Source organism: Microcebus murinus, chromosome 2, assembly GCF_040939455.1.
Source record: "Microcebus murinus isolate Inina chromosome 2, M.murinus_Inina_mat1.0, whole genome shotgun sequence".
Classification (NCBI taxonomy): Eukaryota; Metazoa; Chordata; class Mammalia; order Primates; family Cheirogaleidae; genus Microcebus; species Microcebus murinus.
Genome location: NC_134105.1, coordinates 41,117,985 through 41,136,015, shown reverse-complemented (window position 1 = coordinate 41,136,015; position 18,031 = coordinate 41,117,985). Strand labels below are relative to the sequence as shown.

The 18,031-nt window shown below is 37.7% G+C and overlaps 1 protein-coding gene across 1 annotated transcript in view; it reads left to right on the top strand.

Annotated features, from left to right (window-relative positions):
• NDC1 (NDC1 transmembrane nucleoporin) overlaps positions 1 to 18,031 on the top strand; it is a 52,632-nt gene that overhangs the window by 22,637 nt on the left and 11,964 nt on the right. Inside the window, exons 11-16 of the mRNA XM_012776307.3 lie at positions 58 to 213; positions 2,483 to 2,728; positions 2,824 to 2,939; positions 5,759 to 5,809; positions 7,597 to 7,660; positions 8,700 to 8,800. Of these exons, the coding sequence (XP_012631761.1) occupies positions 58 to 213; positions 2,483 to 2,728; positions 2,824 to 2,939; positions 5,759 to 5,809; positions 7,597 to 7,660; positions 8,700 to 8,800 (734 nt within the window). The remainder of the gene's footprint in view (positions 1 to 57; positions 214 to 2,482; positions 2,729 to 2,823; positions 2,940 to 5,758; positions 5,810 to 7,596; positions 7,661 to 8,699; positions 8,801 to 18,031) is intronic.

Here is an 18,031-nt window from a genome sequence, read left to right as displayed (position 1 = left end):
GAGAGGAAACTGTAAGATCAACTACATTTTAAAAGCTGATGTGTTTGGACCTCTTAGGAGGACATCCTCACAATTGGACAGCCATTTCAAGGGAGTGTTTGAATCTTTTAAATGATATGACTCAGAAACTGGTTCTCTACCAAGAAGCTGCTGCTACAAATGGGAGAATGTCTTCATCTTGCCTAGTGGAACCTAAGAAAATGACTTCTCCAGGTAATTCCTACCACTAGTAAGAAAGGGGAAAGCATTTACATTTTATTTCCTAAGAAATAAGACAGTAATCTAAGGATACTTATTATATGAGACTAAAGTGTGTATTTTTAGGGCAAATTGATTCAACATATGGAATACGGTATTGAACCAAGAAAAAGAACTAGGTATGATTATAGATTGAAAAAATTAAGTCCAAAACATCACATTGTCCACTGTAAGTGTATGTGATTCATTGGTCAGTTAAAAAAAAATTAAGTTCAGTGTGGTGGTAGTGTTAAAAATTTTACCAAAATGATGGTCATCAAATAGGAGACTTTAGCTTACTCTAGTACAAAGCCAGATGAATCGTTATAGATAATATTGGATGCTGTTCTGGTGACAGTATCCCAGAGACAAAAAGTTGCTGGTCCATAGAAGAGCAACTGAAATGCTTGAGTAATTTGGGAGTGGGCTTCACACTCGTTATTTCAAGAGAACCTGATATAATCTTTCATTGGAAAGATGAAAGCTGAGAGGACTAAGTATAAGTGGAGGAGCCTGTGCTATTTCACCACATCCCTTAAGTAGAAGATGCCTGTGAATGTAGAGCTGACACGGACTTCATTTTCAGCTGCCTTTTGGAGCCAGGCTTTTAATGAAAATGGATGAAACTAGCTGGGTAGGGACAGTGAGAACACAGACAGAGCACAGACTTCATCTGAAGAGGGAAGCTGTGGGTTAGCTTTGCTGCATTGCTCCCATGTGGGAATTTGGACCTAGTATCTGACCTCCTGGTCTTTTTTTAAAAAGAGAAGCCTGAAATTTAAAAAAGAAAATTGAGGTTGAATCTTCCTGTTTTTAAACATTGGCAACTAATACTGATATTTTAAAAATCACCATATGGGTCAAAGCAAAGTCATCTGTGGTTTTGAAGTCATTATTTTGGAAGAGACAAATAAAACAAATAGATTATAAATGAAAAATGATTTAAATAAGTTCATGGATGTCTTAAAAGATTTGAGAGTGTTTCATATGTAATCAGCTTTAAGATAAGCATTTATTTAGTCAACAAATACTTATTGAATGCCTACTACATACCAAACAATGTGCTAGAAGCCAGGGAGTCACAGATGAAAAAATATTCATATATAAACCTTTTAGTGGAAGGCATACAAATAGTGACAAGACAATAGAACTGCTAAAAGGAAATCTGACAAAAAGGAGTCTTCTGAATGGGTAAGATGATGTTTGATAAAGAAAGAGGCCTTGTATGCTACCAGAAGAAGGTTAATTTTATCCCGTAGGGATATGGAGCCATTGGAGAATTTTGAAGAGTCAAGTTAGATCAAATTAGCATGTTAGAAAGGTCATAGTAATCCTGGGTTAGGTAGATCATGGGGCTGACCAAATATGGAGCATTCATTATTTTTAAATCTTCTTCATATCCCATTGCTCAGCCAAAATTTGCCTCTAATTTTGAGGAATAATTGCAAAACTCTTAAAAATTCCAATCTTAATTTTAAAAATTTGATTCTTCAAAGATTTCTGATTTCTACTAGCCTTTAAAAAAATCATGTAATGAAAATTTGATACTTGAGATGTTTAATTTCTTATGGTGGGTTTGTTAAGAAGATAGAAGCCCAATGCAATTTTTTTATCTTTGTGCCTTGTGCTGGAGTGGCAGGAAAGATTCTTTTGTTTTTGTACAATAGACTCAATAATTAAATTGATAGAGTTATAAGATGATTTTTAAAGATGCTGTTTACAGATCAGAGTTATAGATACCCTGGGCAAATTAGTCTTTGGTGTGACTTGTTAACTTGAAATAACTTTTGAGAAAATGAGGTAACGTTAATACTTTTTCCTGTACATGTTAACATTATAGGTTTTGTTCAGCCAAATAATAGTTACAATAGGAACATACACTAAAACTGGACATGTTTTAATGTAATAATTAAAGTTGTTGTCATTTAAAAATAAAATGTCAATTGATGAATTCACTTAGTTAGAGAAACTGACCTTGAAGGTGAAGATACTCATGGAGGGGGAGAAAAGAAAGGGTGCACTAATCTGACAGAAAAAGATATATAAAGCTCCTTGAGTGGTCATTGAATTGCAGTAGTAAAATGCAACTTACTTGAGAATGTAATATAAACTAAAATGAAAATAATCTACCGAGCCCTGGGTAAAGGTGTTAAACAAGAAATAGAGATGTATAAAATTTGAGAACCTTCATGCTAACCTGCTTGGATCAGTTTGCCCCTTCAGCACTGGATCTGTTCTTTTACAGAAGAAACTACTTTTCAGACACCAAAATCCAGCCAGATGCCTCGGCCTTCCATGCCACCGTTAGTTAAAACATCGTTATTTTCTTCAAAATTATGTACACCTGATGTTACAAGTCCCCTTGGGACCCCATTTGGCTCTAGTGTAGTGAACCGGATGGCAGGAATTTTTGATGTAAACACCTCCTATGGGTCACCACAAAATCCTCAGCTAATAAGAAGGGGGCCAAGATTGTGGACATCCGCGCCTGGTGAGGATTATTTATTTTCTAAAATTTGAAATGTTATAGTTGCATAGGATCAGACAGCCTAATTCTCACCTTACTGTTTTGTTTTGTTTAAATAGGTCAGCAAATGAGTGAATTTTCTAATCCTTCTCCATCTACCTCTATTAGTGCTGAGGGTAAGATCGTGAGACAACCCAGTGTGATATATTCATGGATTCAGAATAAACGTGAACAGGTAGGGTGATGTGGTTATTGGATTTATGTAACATTGAGAGCTTTAAGGATCTCACACCTAGGAAGTCATTAGGAATAAATATGACTTTTTTTTGATGCTTTTTGTATTAAATTGACTCATGTGAGATTGCCAATATTAGACTGATTTTGAGCTATACATATTGCAACTTCATAAGGCTTGACCTGATACAGTGCCTTTGTCTGTGAATTCTTTCATTAAAGAAATATTTGAGTTCTTTTTGTATGCATGATGCAGTTTTAGGCACTGGGAAAACAACAAAATCCGTGCCCATATCGTGTTTACATGCTAGAGAGGATAAATAGATGAACAAGAAAATGTGTTATACTGTTTTTCTTTGAAATATAAAATGCCATTAATTGTAACTCTTATATGCTATTAAGAAAAAAGTTGCTTTAAACTATGACATGCTCTTACCTGTAAGATGCATCCTGGTAGGTCATGTTCAAAATATGAAAAATATGATTAAAAGGGAAGAAATTCACTATATCATAAGTGTTATCTAGAAAAATAGAGCAGGTGAGAGAGACAAGAGTCCCTGGGGAGGGAGTACCATTTTATGTGGAGTGATCAGGGAAAGTCTCACTGATAAGGTGATGATGAGAGACCTGAAGGGAGGACAGGGAGCAGCAGAATGCAAAGACCCTGGGCCGGTTTTGTGCTTGCCTGGTGTGAGGAACAACGTGGATGTCAGTGTGGCTGGAGCAGAATGGGGGGTGGTGATGAAGTCACAGGGCTAACAGGCATCCAGGGCTCACTGGGCCCATTAGCTATGATAAAGACTGGCTTTTCCCTGAGTGAGATGGAAAGCCAATGTGATTTTGCCCACAAGAGTAACTTACATCTTCAAAGTGCTGTGTTGAGACTAGACTCTCAGAGGGCAGGAGCAGAAACAGAGAGACAGTGTAAAGCTGTTGCAATAATCTAGTGGGAGATGGTGGTATCTGTGACCAGAATTTGTGGTGGGGGTTGTAAGATGTGGTCAAAGTCTGGATGCGCATTTTAAAATATGTAATAGGGTTAGCTTATGGTTTGGTTTTGGTTTATAAGAGAAAGAGTCAATATTTTTTTTTTTTTTTTTTTTTTTTTGAGACAGAGTCTCGCTTTGTTGCCCAGGCTAGAGTGAGTGCCGTGGCGTCAGCCTAGCTCACAGCAACCTCACACTCCTGGGCTAGAGTGATCCTTCTGCCTCAGCCTCCCGAGTAGCTGGGACTACAGGCATGCGCCACTATGCCCGGCTAATTTTTTATATATATATATCAGTTGGCCAATTAATTTCTTTCTATTTATAGTAGAGACGGGGTCTCGCTCTTGCTCAGGCTGGTTTTGAACTCCTGACCTTGAGCAATCCGCCCGCCTCGGCCTCCCAAGAGCTAGGATTACAGGCGTGAGCCACAGCGCCCGGCCGAAAGAGTCAATATTGACTCTAACGTTTTTGGCCCAAGTATCTGGAGTAATATAGTTGCAATTTATTGAGTTTCAATTTACTGATGATTCTGGAGGAGGAGATTAGATAGAAGTGAGGTGGGCCAATCAGGAGTTTGATTTTAGACTTGCCAACTTTAAGATACCTATTAGACAACCAAGTAAAAATACTGAGTAAGAAATGAGACATGTATCTGGGTTAGAAATGTAAATTTGGAAGTCATCGAGTATAGGAAGTATTTAAAGCCATGATACTCCATGCAAACCCTTGATGAGTATAGATCAGAAGAGAGATCCAAGAACTGGGGCCCTCCAGTGACTAAAGGTCTGGGAGATGAGAAATAGCAAAGGAAACCGAGGAGTGGCCATTGAACTGAGTAGAGAACCAAGAAAAGAAAGTGATTCAAGGAGAAGGAGGGAGTGTCAGATGCTGCTGATAGGTAGCATGGGATGCAAACTAAGAATTAATTATTGAACTAGAAATGTAGAGGTCACTAAGAGGTGTTGGGCGGAATAGTGGGGACAAAAGCCTGGTTGGGTTGGTTACAGGAAAGTTTAGGAGAGAACTTGAGACTGTAAGAAAAGTCACATATGTCAAGGAGTTTTGCTATAAGTGGGTCAGAGAAATGGAGCAATAGCTGTGGGGAGTTGAGGGGTCAAGGAATGGTTTTATTTTTTAAGATGGGAGAAATTATAACATGTTTGCTGATGGAATGATCAATTAGTAGAGAATTGTTAAAGGCATTTTACAAACTTCAGGATCCTATATGGCTCTACCTACCATAAGTTCTGCCATGTCGCTTTTTGTGCAGCAGTTGGACACATGGCTACTACATCCCTCTGACTAGTTGTGTTGCCTTTGGGTGAGAGTATGGTGGTAGTGAATTCACTTTCAAGACAGTTGTGTTAGCTTTCAGCTTGATATACTACTAAGAAATTTTTTTCCCTGTAAATGTCAACTAGTAGAAAACTATTTCATGTCTTGGATTTTCTTTTCCTGTGCAGGAAATGCATTCTTCTTCTTCTTCTTTTTTTTTGGTATTAAGAGGTTAAAGGGCAATTAGAGAATTGAGAAAGAATATGGTCTTAGAAAATACCACCAAAACCACTTAGAATTCCTTTTATTATGGCAGGGCTCTAATTAGGAGGTTAAATGTGTGTACATGGGAATACAGTTTAGGTTAGATGGCCCATCTTGCTTATCTATTTGTAGTACAAACGTATTTACGTGGTTTATTGTAGGTTATTCTTTCTCCACAAGATCAGTTTTTCATTCAAGTTAGTGCCAGGAAAAACCTGGAAGTGTGTAATATTATATTTGAATAGAATTTAAAATGTAAATGTTAAAAGTTAACTCTTCCTTTTTTCCAACTCAGATTAAGAATTTCTTGTCAAAACGGGTGCTGATAATGTATTTTTTCAGTAAGGTAAGAATATGCATTGGGTATGGGGAGAGGGTAAGTGAAATGTAGAATAAAGTAGCAGAGAGCATCTGACTTATAAATATTTTACAGATTAATCCTAGCAAGCCAGGAAGCTTTGCATAGTGCTTCACTGAACCTCCATTTTAACAATAGTTTCCCTAGACACACATTTCACGTCACTGGCTTCTGAAGCTTGACCCTCTAGTTGACTCCTGAGACTCTTGGCTGTCAGCAGCTTTGTGCTGTTATGCGACGTGGAACCCTTCCTGCTGCCAGGATCTTTGCAAAGTGAGCAAATCCATGACTATCTGATGCTTCATGGCTCATTGTCCTGCTAACATCTTTGTGACCAATTTGGTGTTCACAAGAGAGATCGCAGATGTTAAATTTGTGATGGATAAAAAGTTGTAATTCAGGTCACACACGAAATGACTTTCCAACATGTCCATCAGCTGTTCCAGCTGCCACAGGAGAGCAAATCTCAGTTGCAGAAGCTAAAGATTCATTCCTGTTTTCACTGGCTACAACTGTTATTTGTTAATTAATCCTTTGATGAGCAAAACCTTTGCCCATGTGGTGTAGAAAAAAAATTTTTTTTCCTTTTTAAATCTAGCCTCTCTCTGTAGGTATTGCAGTATTAGCTAATATTGCATTCATTCAATTAATGCCTTCAAGTGAAAGTTTGCATTGGCATCCATTGCTCATTTTTCTTGTTTGGGAGTCATACTCTGGGGGGAAAGAGATCTGGGCAACCCTGATAGACACACATAACGGAGTCATTTCAAGTTCTTGAAACTATTTTTTCACTATGGTGGAAGGGAAGATCTATCCAACTAGCAATTACCTTTACCAGAAAGTAATCTATTAATACCTTGGGTCACCTATTAGAGGAAGGTGTCTTGTCTTCCACCAAGAGGAAGAGTGGTTGTCTGAGTTTTACTTCAGTGGTTAGTTTCAGAAAGAGAGAAAGAGAATTTAAATGTCTTATGTGTGCCATATTCTCTTTTCACTTAAGTTCCCTCATTCAATTCTAACAGCATTCCTGTGAGATATGTCTTTTTGTTCTCATTTTACAGATAAGGAATCCTGAGGCTCAGAGGGGCCAAAGTAGCTAGTTTGAGGGCACAAAGCAGATGCTGACCAGGGTCTCCTTGTTTCCTTGGAAGTAAATGGCTACTTGTGATTCAATTTTGCAAGTGGATCTATTGTATGATAAGGAGTTGTAGACACTGCTATTTGATGTTGAGATATTGAGAAATGTAACTTAATAAGCTGATTATGTTGTACTTACTAGGCTTCATTGGGTGCAGAACCAAAGCCAGAATTTGTTTAAATGGGCAATTGTTGTTCCATACTATTCCACAGTGGCTTATTAAAGTTTTGGTGATTTTTCTTTGGAGTAGGATTGGGGGGAGATAATTTAAAAGAACTAATAAGTATTTGGGCAGTTCTCTTGTTTTAAAAAGAGCTTTTATAACCATTCTCTTAAGTGATCTCTATATTAGTCCCTTGAGGTGAGTTGAGCATGTGTAACTCTTATTTTAAATGAGAAACTGAGGCACATAGAGATTTAGAGACTTGGAGAGGATCACACAGTAAGTTGATGGCAGAATGCTTTATTGTATTAAATCAAGAGTGACCAAGTTAAATATAAGAATTTATTTCAGATTTTAATTCTTGAGTGGCAGCTGTCAGGTTTTTTTTTTGTTATAGCCTACATATTTGATTAGATGAAATAATAGAGTTTTTACTCAGGGTAACTTACTTAAGTGTTTTTGTTTTATTTATAGCACCCAGAGGCCTCCATTCAGGCTGTTTTTTCAGATGCCCAAATGCATATTTGGGCATTAGAAGGTAAGCAATCTCTGAACTGTAACTAGGATTTTATTATTAGTTAAATGTTAAAGTATAATCCACAAAAGATCAATTCTGGGCTTTGATCTTAATCTTTGATCTTAATGTATTTTCAGATACATTTTATGTATCTCTGTTTTATATAAATCTTTTTTTTTTTTTTGAGACAGGATCTCTGTCTGTTGCCCTGGGTAGAGTGTAGTGGCATCATCATAACTCATTGCAGCCTCCAACTCCTGGGCTCAACCAATCCTCCTGCCTCAGCCTTCCTAGTAGCTGGGACTACAGGCACACACCACCATGCTCGGCTAATTTTTTCTATTTTTTGTAGAGATAGGGTCTCGCTTTTGCTCAGGCTGCTCTCAAACTCCTGACCTCAAGTGATCCTCCTGCCTCAGCCTCCCAGTGTGCTAGGATTACAGGCATGAGCTACTGTGCCTGGCCTATAATAAATCATTTCTAAAAGATATTTGGGTATACTCTGATTTGGGCAAAATTTTTTTTGTAAATAAATAAGGAAATTGAGCCTGGGATTTTTTTTTCACTATCTTTCTCTATTCTAACAACAACAACAAAATGCAACAAATGTTAACTTATACTAAATATTAAAACTTAGTTGTTAAAGAACTGTTTTTTTTTTCATCTTATAGATACTGCCTTCTCAGTGCTTAAATGGTACTCAGAGAATCCTTTCCTGACCATCCTCTGAAAAGTATCCTCCTCAAAACTCATTCCACTCCCTTACCATGCTTTTCATTCTAGCACTTACCACTACCCAACACAATATTATTTAAAAGATAATATTCTTCATAATAGAATGTAAAGCCAGGGATACTGTCATTTTATTTATGACAAATGAAGTTGAGTACCTTTTCTGTGCTTATTCTCATCTTTTGCATATTTTTGCATTTATTGTCCCCTCTTTATTTGTAGTTTTTTTCTAATATTCAGAACATTAATCCTTCCTCAAATAGATGCATTGCAAATAGATTTGCCTGATTTTGATTCATTTTTAACTTTTTTTTTCTTTCCCCTTGAGGTCTGTCTCACTTAGTGGCAGCATCATTTACAGAAGACAGATTTGGAGTTGTTCAGACTACACTGCCAGCTATCCTTAATACTCTGTTGACGCTGCAGGAGGTAAGCAGTCTGTGGGTTGGGTGGAGGTAGAGGTCATCCCTTCCCATCTTCCCCCTCCACACCCCTAGTTTTTTTGTTTGTTTCTTTTTTTTTTTTTTGAGACAGAGTCTCACTTTGTTGCCCAGGCTAGAGTGAGTGCCATGGCATCAGCCTAGCTCATAGCAACCTCAAATCCTGGACTTAAGCATTCCTCCTGCCTCAGCCTCCCAAGTAGCTGGGACTACAGGCATGTGCCACCATGCCCGGCTAATTTTTTATATATATATATATATATATATATATATATTAGTTGGCCAATTAATTTCTTTCTATTTATAGTAGAGATGGGGTCTCGCTCTTGCTCAGGCTGTTTTCGAACTCCTGACCTCGAGCAATCCGCCCGCCTCGGCCTTCCAGAGTGCTAGGATTACAGGCGTGAGCCACCGCACCCGGCCTGTTTGTTTCTTAATATATCATATTTATTGAGTGACAGACACGTTGAAAGTGAAAATAATGATACTACTATCACACTCAGGAAATTACTATCTAAAAGAGAATAAGAAGAGAAAACTTTTAATTTGCTTATAAAAATTTTATAGAAACAAATTTTATAGAAACAGAAAATGAAAATATACTAAACCTATAGGATATGCCTCTGGTATTAAACAAATTATTTAAGATATTGGAGTTGTGTCCAGTGATAAAAGTATGAATCCTTACATAATTTGTACCTACTGAAAGTGTCCTATAATTAAATTACCCACACACATATGTGCTGTATTGGCCAGAGGCTCAAGAGCTGAGGCCAGTGGATGCCCCTCACCAGGCTGGATGCTTACTTTTCACTAGCAGGTCTAAAGATAGACAAAAAATAAAGCATATGTTTCCTGCTTTGCAGTAGGCTTCCGTTCCTAGCTTCATGTTGGGTGATACTTTTATACCACCTTAGAATATTAGTTAAGTGTCCCATGAGAACTATAAACACTGACTGCTGGCGACATTTAGAGATAGCAGCTGGGGGCTGCAGTAGGCTTTCTGGAGGAGGGTGTTGGACTAGGCCAAAAGGATAATGGATGCTGTATCTTTTGGTATTGGGAAGCCATTTAAGATATGAAGAAAAGACATGCTTCACTGTTCCATTCTTCAAAATTCAATTCATTTTACCCTTTAGAAAGTCTCACCCATCAAAACCAGTGATTTTTTATTTTATTTTAAGTACTTTTTGAATACTTTCTCATGTATATTACTTGAGACATTTATGTCCATATGGTTAGTGTTGTTATTTGTACTCTCCCAGCTACCTTTCTCTAAGGAAATAATTTCCTAGTATTTCCCCACAGCTTCCTAATATATGCCTTATTTAACCACACAATAGGGTAACCATGATTTGGGTATATTGTTGATGCTCATAACAGTTTGTCTTTTATCACTCTGGCAGTGTAGTTTAAAATAAAATAATAGTAACAGTATAATGCTTTTAGTCTACGATGATTGCATATCATTATTTTACTTGATCCTTAAGACTGTCTTGTGAAGTAAGCAAGATGGAGGTACGTTAGCCCTTTTTTACAGATGAACGAGCTCAGTATTGCAGTGACTTACCTGGGGTCTCACACACAAGACAAGTAGGTTGCAGAGCTGGAACTTGAACCAGGTCTGATCGCAGGGCAGTAGAAGTGTAGTACACCCAGGAAAAGCCTAAGATCCACATCCCTTATTCTTCCTGAATGTGTCTACCATCTTGTCCTGGTTTTTCCCCCTGCATGGTGTTCTTTCTTCAGAGAGAATGGTTCTACCCTTGGAACTGTGGCTTTCAAACCTTTTGGACCTTGGTCTACAGTATGTTTACATGAGACTAAGCATATATGTGTGTATGTGTATGTAAAAAAACAAAAGATTTCTGAAATAGTACTTATCTTTTACTCTGTGCAGTGCATTTTAATATTTTTTATTCTATTTCATTAAAAAAAATGCTGGTTAACATTCACTGTGTTGATGTCATAAAGATTACACTGCCCTAGAGGTGTTCTGTACCAAAATTACCCTATTCTCATTTCCCCTACTATCAAAATTCTTAGTTCTTCTTCATAGTTGATGAGAAAGAAAGCAATCTATTTGATCATAGTCATTTATGCCTTTTGGTAGGAAGATAAGCATTACAGATTTGTCAAAAGTTCAGGCCCTCCAGCCTGAGCAAGAGCGAGACCCTGTCTCTACTAAAAATGGAAAGAAATTAGCTGGACAACTAAAAATATATAGAAAAAAAATTAGCTGGACATGATGATGCATGTCTGTAGTCCCAGCTACTCGGGAGGCTGAGGCAGTAGGATTGCTTGAGCCCAGGAGTTTGAGGTTGCTGTGAGCTAGGCTAATGCCACGACACTCTAGCCCGGGCAACAGAGTGAGTCTGTCTCAAAAGGAAAAAAAAAAAGGTCAGGTCCTGTCTTAGTCTGTTTTATGCTGCTATAACAGAATATCCCAGACTACGTAGTTTATAACAAACAGAAATTTATTTGGCTCACAGTCCTGGAGGCTGAGAAATCCAAGATTGAGGGGCTGCCTTTGGTGAAGGCTTTCTTGCTGTGTGATAACATGGTGTAAGGCATCACATGGATGAGAGAGAGCAAGAGATCCAATGCACAAACCTTTTTATAATCTGCATTAATTCTTTCATGAGAGTGGAGTCCTCTTTACCTGAACATTTCCTACTAGGCCTCACCTTGCAACATTGTTTCACTGGGGATTAAGTTTCCAGCACTAGCTTTTTGGGAGACAAATTAAAAAGCCTTAGGAAACCCTGCTCACTTTGAAACAGGAGTTGGAATAGAGTATACTTTTTAGGGACAGAATAGGAGGCAAAGAGGCCTATTTTGGGGTGTTGGGAAGAAGTAAAAGGAACAAAGAATAGGACCAATGACTTAGTACTTAGCTTCTGAGGATAAAAGCTTCTTCTTGTGTGAGGCTTATAACATCTGTTTTCCTCTAAGGCATATCATAGTCAGCCTTTTGGTCATGTTCTGCAATCATTAGATTTTGCAAACTGCCTCACAATCTTTCTTTTCCCACTACACATCCTGAGATGGATTATAATGAGCAGTGTCTACATGGATAATCTCTTCCACACGCTGGCTGCACAGTTGTTTATGACTTCCTTCTCTTCTCTACCCATTTGTATGCTCTCTCAACCTATGACTGTTACTTGGGCCTCATTATCCTCTGAACACTCCACATACAAAGGTTTGTGGTTTTTTGTTTTTTGAGACAGGGTCTTACTTTGTTGCCCAGGCTAGAGTGAGTGCTGTGGCATTAGCCTAGCTCACAGTAACCTCCAACTCCTGGGCTCAAGCAATCCTTCTGCCTCAGCCTCCCGAGTAGCTGGGACTACAGGCATGCATCACCATGCCCGGCTAATTTTGTTCTATATATATTAGTTGGCCAATTAATTTCTTTCTATTTATAGTAGAGACGGGGTCTCGCTCTTGCTAAGGCTGGTTTCAAACTCCTGACCTCGAGCAATCCGCCCGCCTCAGCCTCCCAGAGTGCCAGGATTACAGGCAAGAGCCACCGCGCCCGGCCCACATACAAAGGTTGAAACTCCAGGATTCTACTTTCCAAGCCAGAGCCCTTAAATGTTTTTGTACCAAAGATCCCTTTGGCAGTCTGGTGAAACCCATGGATTTTTTTCTCAGAATAATGTTCTTAAATGCATTAAATAAAATACTTAGGATTAGAAAGGAAATCAATTCAAATATAATTGAAATATATTTATTAAGATGTTAAATTTGTGATATAGCAGTATATGCTTTTTGCTGGATGTAGTGGCTCATGCCTATAATCCCAGCTAATTGGGAGGCTGAGGCAGGAGGATTGCTTGAGGTCAGGAGTTCAAGACCAGCCTGGGCAACATAGTGAGACTCTGTCTCTAAAAGAATAATTTAAAAAATGAGCTAGGGACAGTGATGTTCCTGTAGTCCCAGATGCTTGGGAGGCTGAGGTGGGAGTATCACATGAGGCCAGGAGTTCAAGACCAACCTGGGTGGTATAGTGAAACACCCATCTCAAAAAGAACAAAAAGATCTATCACTGAGTCAGTGTTTTGTTTTTTTTTTCTTTTTCTTTTTGGTAGAGACAGGGTCTCAGTCTTGCTCAGGCTGGTGTTGAATTCCTGACAATCCTCTGGCCTTGGCCTCCCAGAGAGCTAGGATTACAGGGATGTGCCACCTCGAGTGAGTCTAGGAACTCGTTATAAAGTAGGGAAAAGATGAATGGAGTTTTAAGGTAATTGTAACAATAGTAATGTGATATGAAGATATTTGTGATTTCTGTTGGTTACAATGTCACAGGAACAGCTAGGATTTGTTTCTTACATTCTTAATTGAAGGAAAGGCTAAATTTAATTAGAGCTTAGTGAAGATAAACATGTAATTTTTATCTCAAAGTTCAGTCAGTTTGTCCTGGCTGAATTTTACCCATAGGGCCATGGACACCAGCGTAGGAGCCTTTGCTCCAAGCACAGCCCTCTCATGCCTTTGCTGCTTTCTGGACAGTTTCTTCCACCTTACCAGTATTTCCAGTTCCTTTTCCTGTGTCCTTTTTCTTTAAGCTTCCATGGCTACATATATGTCTTTACCTATTGAGATTAGATTAGACCTTATAGTCTGTCATTTCAACCACTTAATTACTAATTCCTTCAACTCCCTTGTCCCTAGGTCCTTCAGCTGCACATATGGCAAAACTCCAAGGGGTCAAGCCTGTATCCATCCATTCTTTTGCCTGTCCCTCCTGCCTCCACCTTGCTTCAGGCTCTTGGCATTCCTGTCCTAAATTATTACTGTGGTCTCTTGCCCCTGCTAATTCATAACTGAGATCCTTCACTGATTCCAGCCACTCTGCTAATAACCACCATGGACTATTCGGTTTTTCACCCAAATAATGTCTTATTTTCTTAACCTAACTCTAACTCTGTACACGTACGTTTTCTTTCCTTCTTTGCCTAGAACACATTTTTCTACTTTTGTCTGGCTGTGCTCTAACTCCCATCTCAACACTATATTGCCTTTATTGACTTTTATCATCTTCTATTCATATTAGCCAGAGTAGAGGCAGGGACTTTGTCTCATCTCTGTAATTCCTGGCAAATGACAGGCTTGCTGGATGGTTGGTTGCTGAATTCCTTCATTGCTGATTCTTTGGGCAAAGGCTTCCATTCTGCAGCCCAAATTGAGTGACAATTCTGATGCATTGGGTTGATTAAAATGATCTCAAACTGTCTTTCATTTTGAGAGGCTGGAATGTGATTTGACTCATATGAGCCCTGTTATATGTATTTTTGGTTTTATATTCTTTGATCTAGAAGGGATATTTACTCTTAGTGAAGAATAAGTATGATACCAAGTAGCTCTGTAATTTATGGGAAGCTGTACGATACTGGCTTCTGGCTGTTACTAAGGTAACAATTGTATGGAACTATACTGTCCTTTTGTTTTACTTTTCAGTATCAATAACATCAGCCATTTATTTCCCTGTGAATCATTAAAGGGAAAATGTGAAAGGAAAGGGAAGCCTTTCACTCTTCAGGCCATTCAGAGGGCAAGGAGTGGCATGATGGATATTCTAGAGCAGTGGTTCCTACCAGTGGCCAGGCCATCCTGGGAGATCATAGTTATCATGAGGGACTCACGAGTCCACACAAATGTTATTGTCATCTGAATAATTACTGTGCATCTAACACATTTGTAGCTATTTCTCAGAGGTTTCTACATGCTATTTTGGTTAATTAAAATACAAATTCATTTGAAAGCATTACTGAGTTCATGGTCATTACTTATTTCCTATCAGTGGATGTAGAACAAGTATGATCTTATGGAAATCCACAATATTTGTTGTTGTTGTCTTTAAAAAGGGTCCTTAAATGGATAGTATTTTTTATAATTAAAATTTTTAAGAATTGTGGTAAAATATATATGACATAAAATTTGCCATTTTAACCACTTTTTAGTATGCAGTTCTGTGGCATTAAGTATATTCACATTGTTATGCAATAATCACCACCATCCATCTCTAGAATATGTTTTCATCTGTAGAATATGTTTTCAATTTTTCAGAAAGCTTTGTTTTCTTTGAAAAAGCCAGTGTCATCTTGATGTATATCAGCCCTATAATGTCTTATTTTCTTAACCTAACTCTAACTATATCTAATTATATTATATTAACCTAACTCTAACTATATTAATTATATTATACTCTAACTCTAATTATATTTTTTGCCTCATCATCTGAAAGTCAAATTTTTATTTACGTGGAATATTGAAAGCTACCTTTATGCCATTCATAGAGCCATGCATCCAGTAAATAGTTAATTATCAAGCCTTTGGCATGTGATAAGATACAGTATGGAAAAAGACAGACATGGTTCTTGCCTTCCAGGAGCTTACAGACTGAAATAGATAATCATATGAAGAATTAACTACAGTTGTAATAAGCACCACAGTACCAGTTAATAGAAATGCAGGATGATCAGAGAACATATGACAGGTGAATCTAAGCTAGTCTTGCAAGTGGGGGTTAGAAAGAGGGGTATGAGGTTATTAACCCTCTTAGTGCTTAGTGTGGCGGGCTAAATATCAGCTAGAAATATCAGCTTTTTTGCCCTAGATGTAAAAGCCAATATTTCGGCCTGCCGCACTAAGAGGGTTAATGGATTCTGTAAGGATATAGGGGTTAGAACGAAGAATGAGGAAAAAGAAAGGAATATTCTTGAGGGTCAAAGCTATGAATTTGAAGGCCAGAGACCTTTTACCAGTATTCTACATGTCAGAGTCTCCAGAATCCTGTGCTGCTTTGCCTTTGTGTAGTATCCGAAAAGAAATGCTGTAAAAGACTTTTTGTAGCAACCCTCTGAGGTTAGAAGGCTTATTTTGCATAATGGAGTCTCTTTCAGAAAGACTATAGCTATTGATCATACCCAGTAAATGGTAGACTCAGGCTTTTGGACCCCAAGTCCTTGGCAGTCCACCCTATCAGATTACATAAATGCTGGGAGGGCTTGACAAAGGTATGCATTTCCTAACCTCCTTTCTTAAGATAGAATGGCAGTATGATAGAAGTGCCAGAGTGTGAGGACTGCCTAGTGTCTGAATTCCAGCTTCTACTTCCTAGTTGTGCAACCTAGGAAATGACATTTATCACATTTCTTTGAATCTAAGATACTATTAATTGAAAGATATATCTCTATTTCAGAAATTATAGAATGTAAAAGACATATTATAAAACCAAGAAATATAATCTCTAAACATTAGTTTAGAGATTTAGAGATGTATGTGGAAAATGAAGGTGATGATAATAGTACCTACTTCATAGGATTGTGGAAAATGAATGAGACTCTGTAAAGCACTCAGTGTACTTGACCCATATTAAGTACTCCATAAATGTTAGCTCTTATTACTTTGTTGTCACTATTATGATGCTGTATGACAGAATTCTTATATAAGAGAAAAGATCTTTCAGATTAAAAGAAAATCTAAAAAAAAGGTATTGCTGTCAATTCTGTCAGAAGTTGTCTAGGAGACAAAGCATCAGATGTGCAATTCAAATTTAGGTTATTCATATGCTGCCTTCATAATTCTTTTTGTTTCTTTTTTTTTTTTTTTTTTGAGACAGAGTCTCACTTTGTAGCCCAGGCTAGAGTGCCATGGCATCAGCCTAGCTCACAGCAACCTCTGACTCCTGGGCTCAAGCGATTCTCCTGCCTCAGCCTCCCGAGTAGCTGGTACTATAGGCATGCGCCACCATGCCCGGCTAATTTTTTCTATATATTTTTAGCTATCCAATTAACTTCTTTCTGTTTTTGGTAGAGATGGGGGGTCTCCCTCTTGCTGAGGCTGGTCTCGAACTCCTGAGCTCAATCAATCCAACTGCCTCGGGCTCCCAGAGTGTTAGGATTATAGGCGTGAGCCACCACGCTCGGCCTACCTTCATAATTTTTTCATGGCTGTTTATTACCATATACTATTGCTTTAATTTGTCATATTAATATTTTATTATCCAAAGTTTTATTTACTTAGTATTTTAATCCATTTCATAGAAACATAAATTTATTTAAAAGGAAGTTTTATATTACTATTATAAAAGGAAAACTAGTTTGACTTGCTACAAGTAGAATATGAGTCTTACAGTCCCTTATCTCAAACCCGACCATAATTTCAGAATCCAGATGGTTTTATTAAAAATGTAACATGTGTATATGTGTATATATATTAATATATGTATATATATCATATACTACATAACACTCCTATTGGTATCTGAGGTAGAATCACCTTAATCAGGTACACTAATTCTTTTCTCTAGTGAAATGTCTGAATATTCTTATTAAGTGGGATAAAGACTGTAAATAGCCTGTTTCAGCTCAGGGCACATTTTACTGCCAGGTGAATTCAGGTCAGGTCAGATTTTGCCACCAGAAGATGTATGTACATCTTTTATTACAACATCACATCACTTAAAAAAAAGTTACAGAAGGTTTTTGTTTTTAGAATTGAGGATAAAGCAATTAAAGTGAGAAAAGTCAATAATTCTAAATTATAGCTAGATAGTGTTATTTGCCAAAGTCCCTGAACCTGAGGCCTGTTTATCCTTTGTAATAAATGTGGCTAGTGTGAAATTAATGAGAATCAGAGACATGTTAAGGACATATTAGCTCCAAATTGAGACTTTCCTTCTTGATTTAGTCCTATACCATTAGGATTTGTTGGATCTAATTTATTTTTTGCATTTCTTTTTTGAGCAGTTCTATTTGTAAAGGTTGATATTTTATGGCTTTTTTTTAAGAGATGGGGCTTCACTCTGCACCCAGAATAGGGTGCAGTGGCACAATCATAGCTCCTTGCAGCCTCTAACTCCTAGTTTCAAGCAGTCCTCTCACCTCAGCCTCCTTAGTAGCTGGGATTACAGGTACAAGCCACCATGCCCGGCTATTTTATGGCTTTTATTCTTTCCTAGAAGTCTTTCAAAGAACAAAGAACAATTACTTATTCATTAAAATTTATTCTCTTGCAATTACCCATGTAGATTCATCGGGCCCTTTTAAAATCTAGATGTATTATAGGTCTTAGTGACTTTATATTTTCCCTATCTTGAAACAATTTACTATTTGATCATCCTAGGAATTATTTCATCATTACCCATCAGTTGTTTCCAATTGTGGTAAAAAGACTAATAAGAAAACAGAAGAATGATGAAATCATAGAGTAT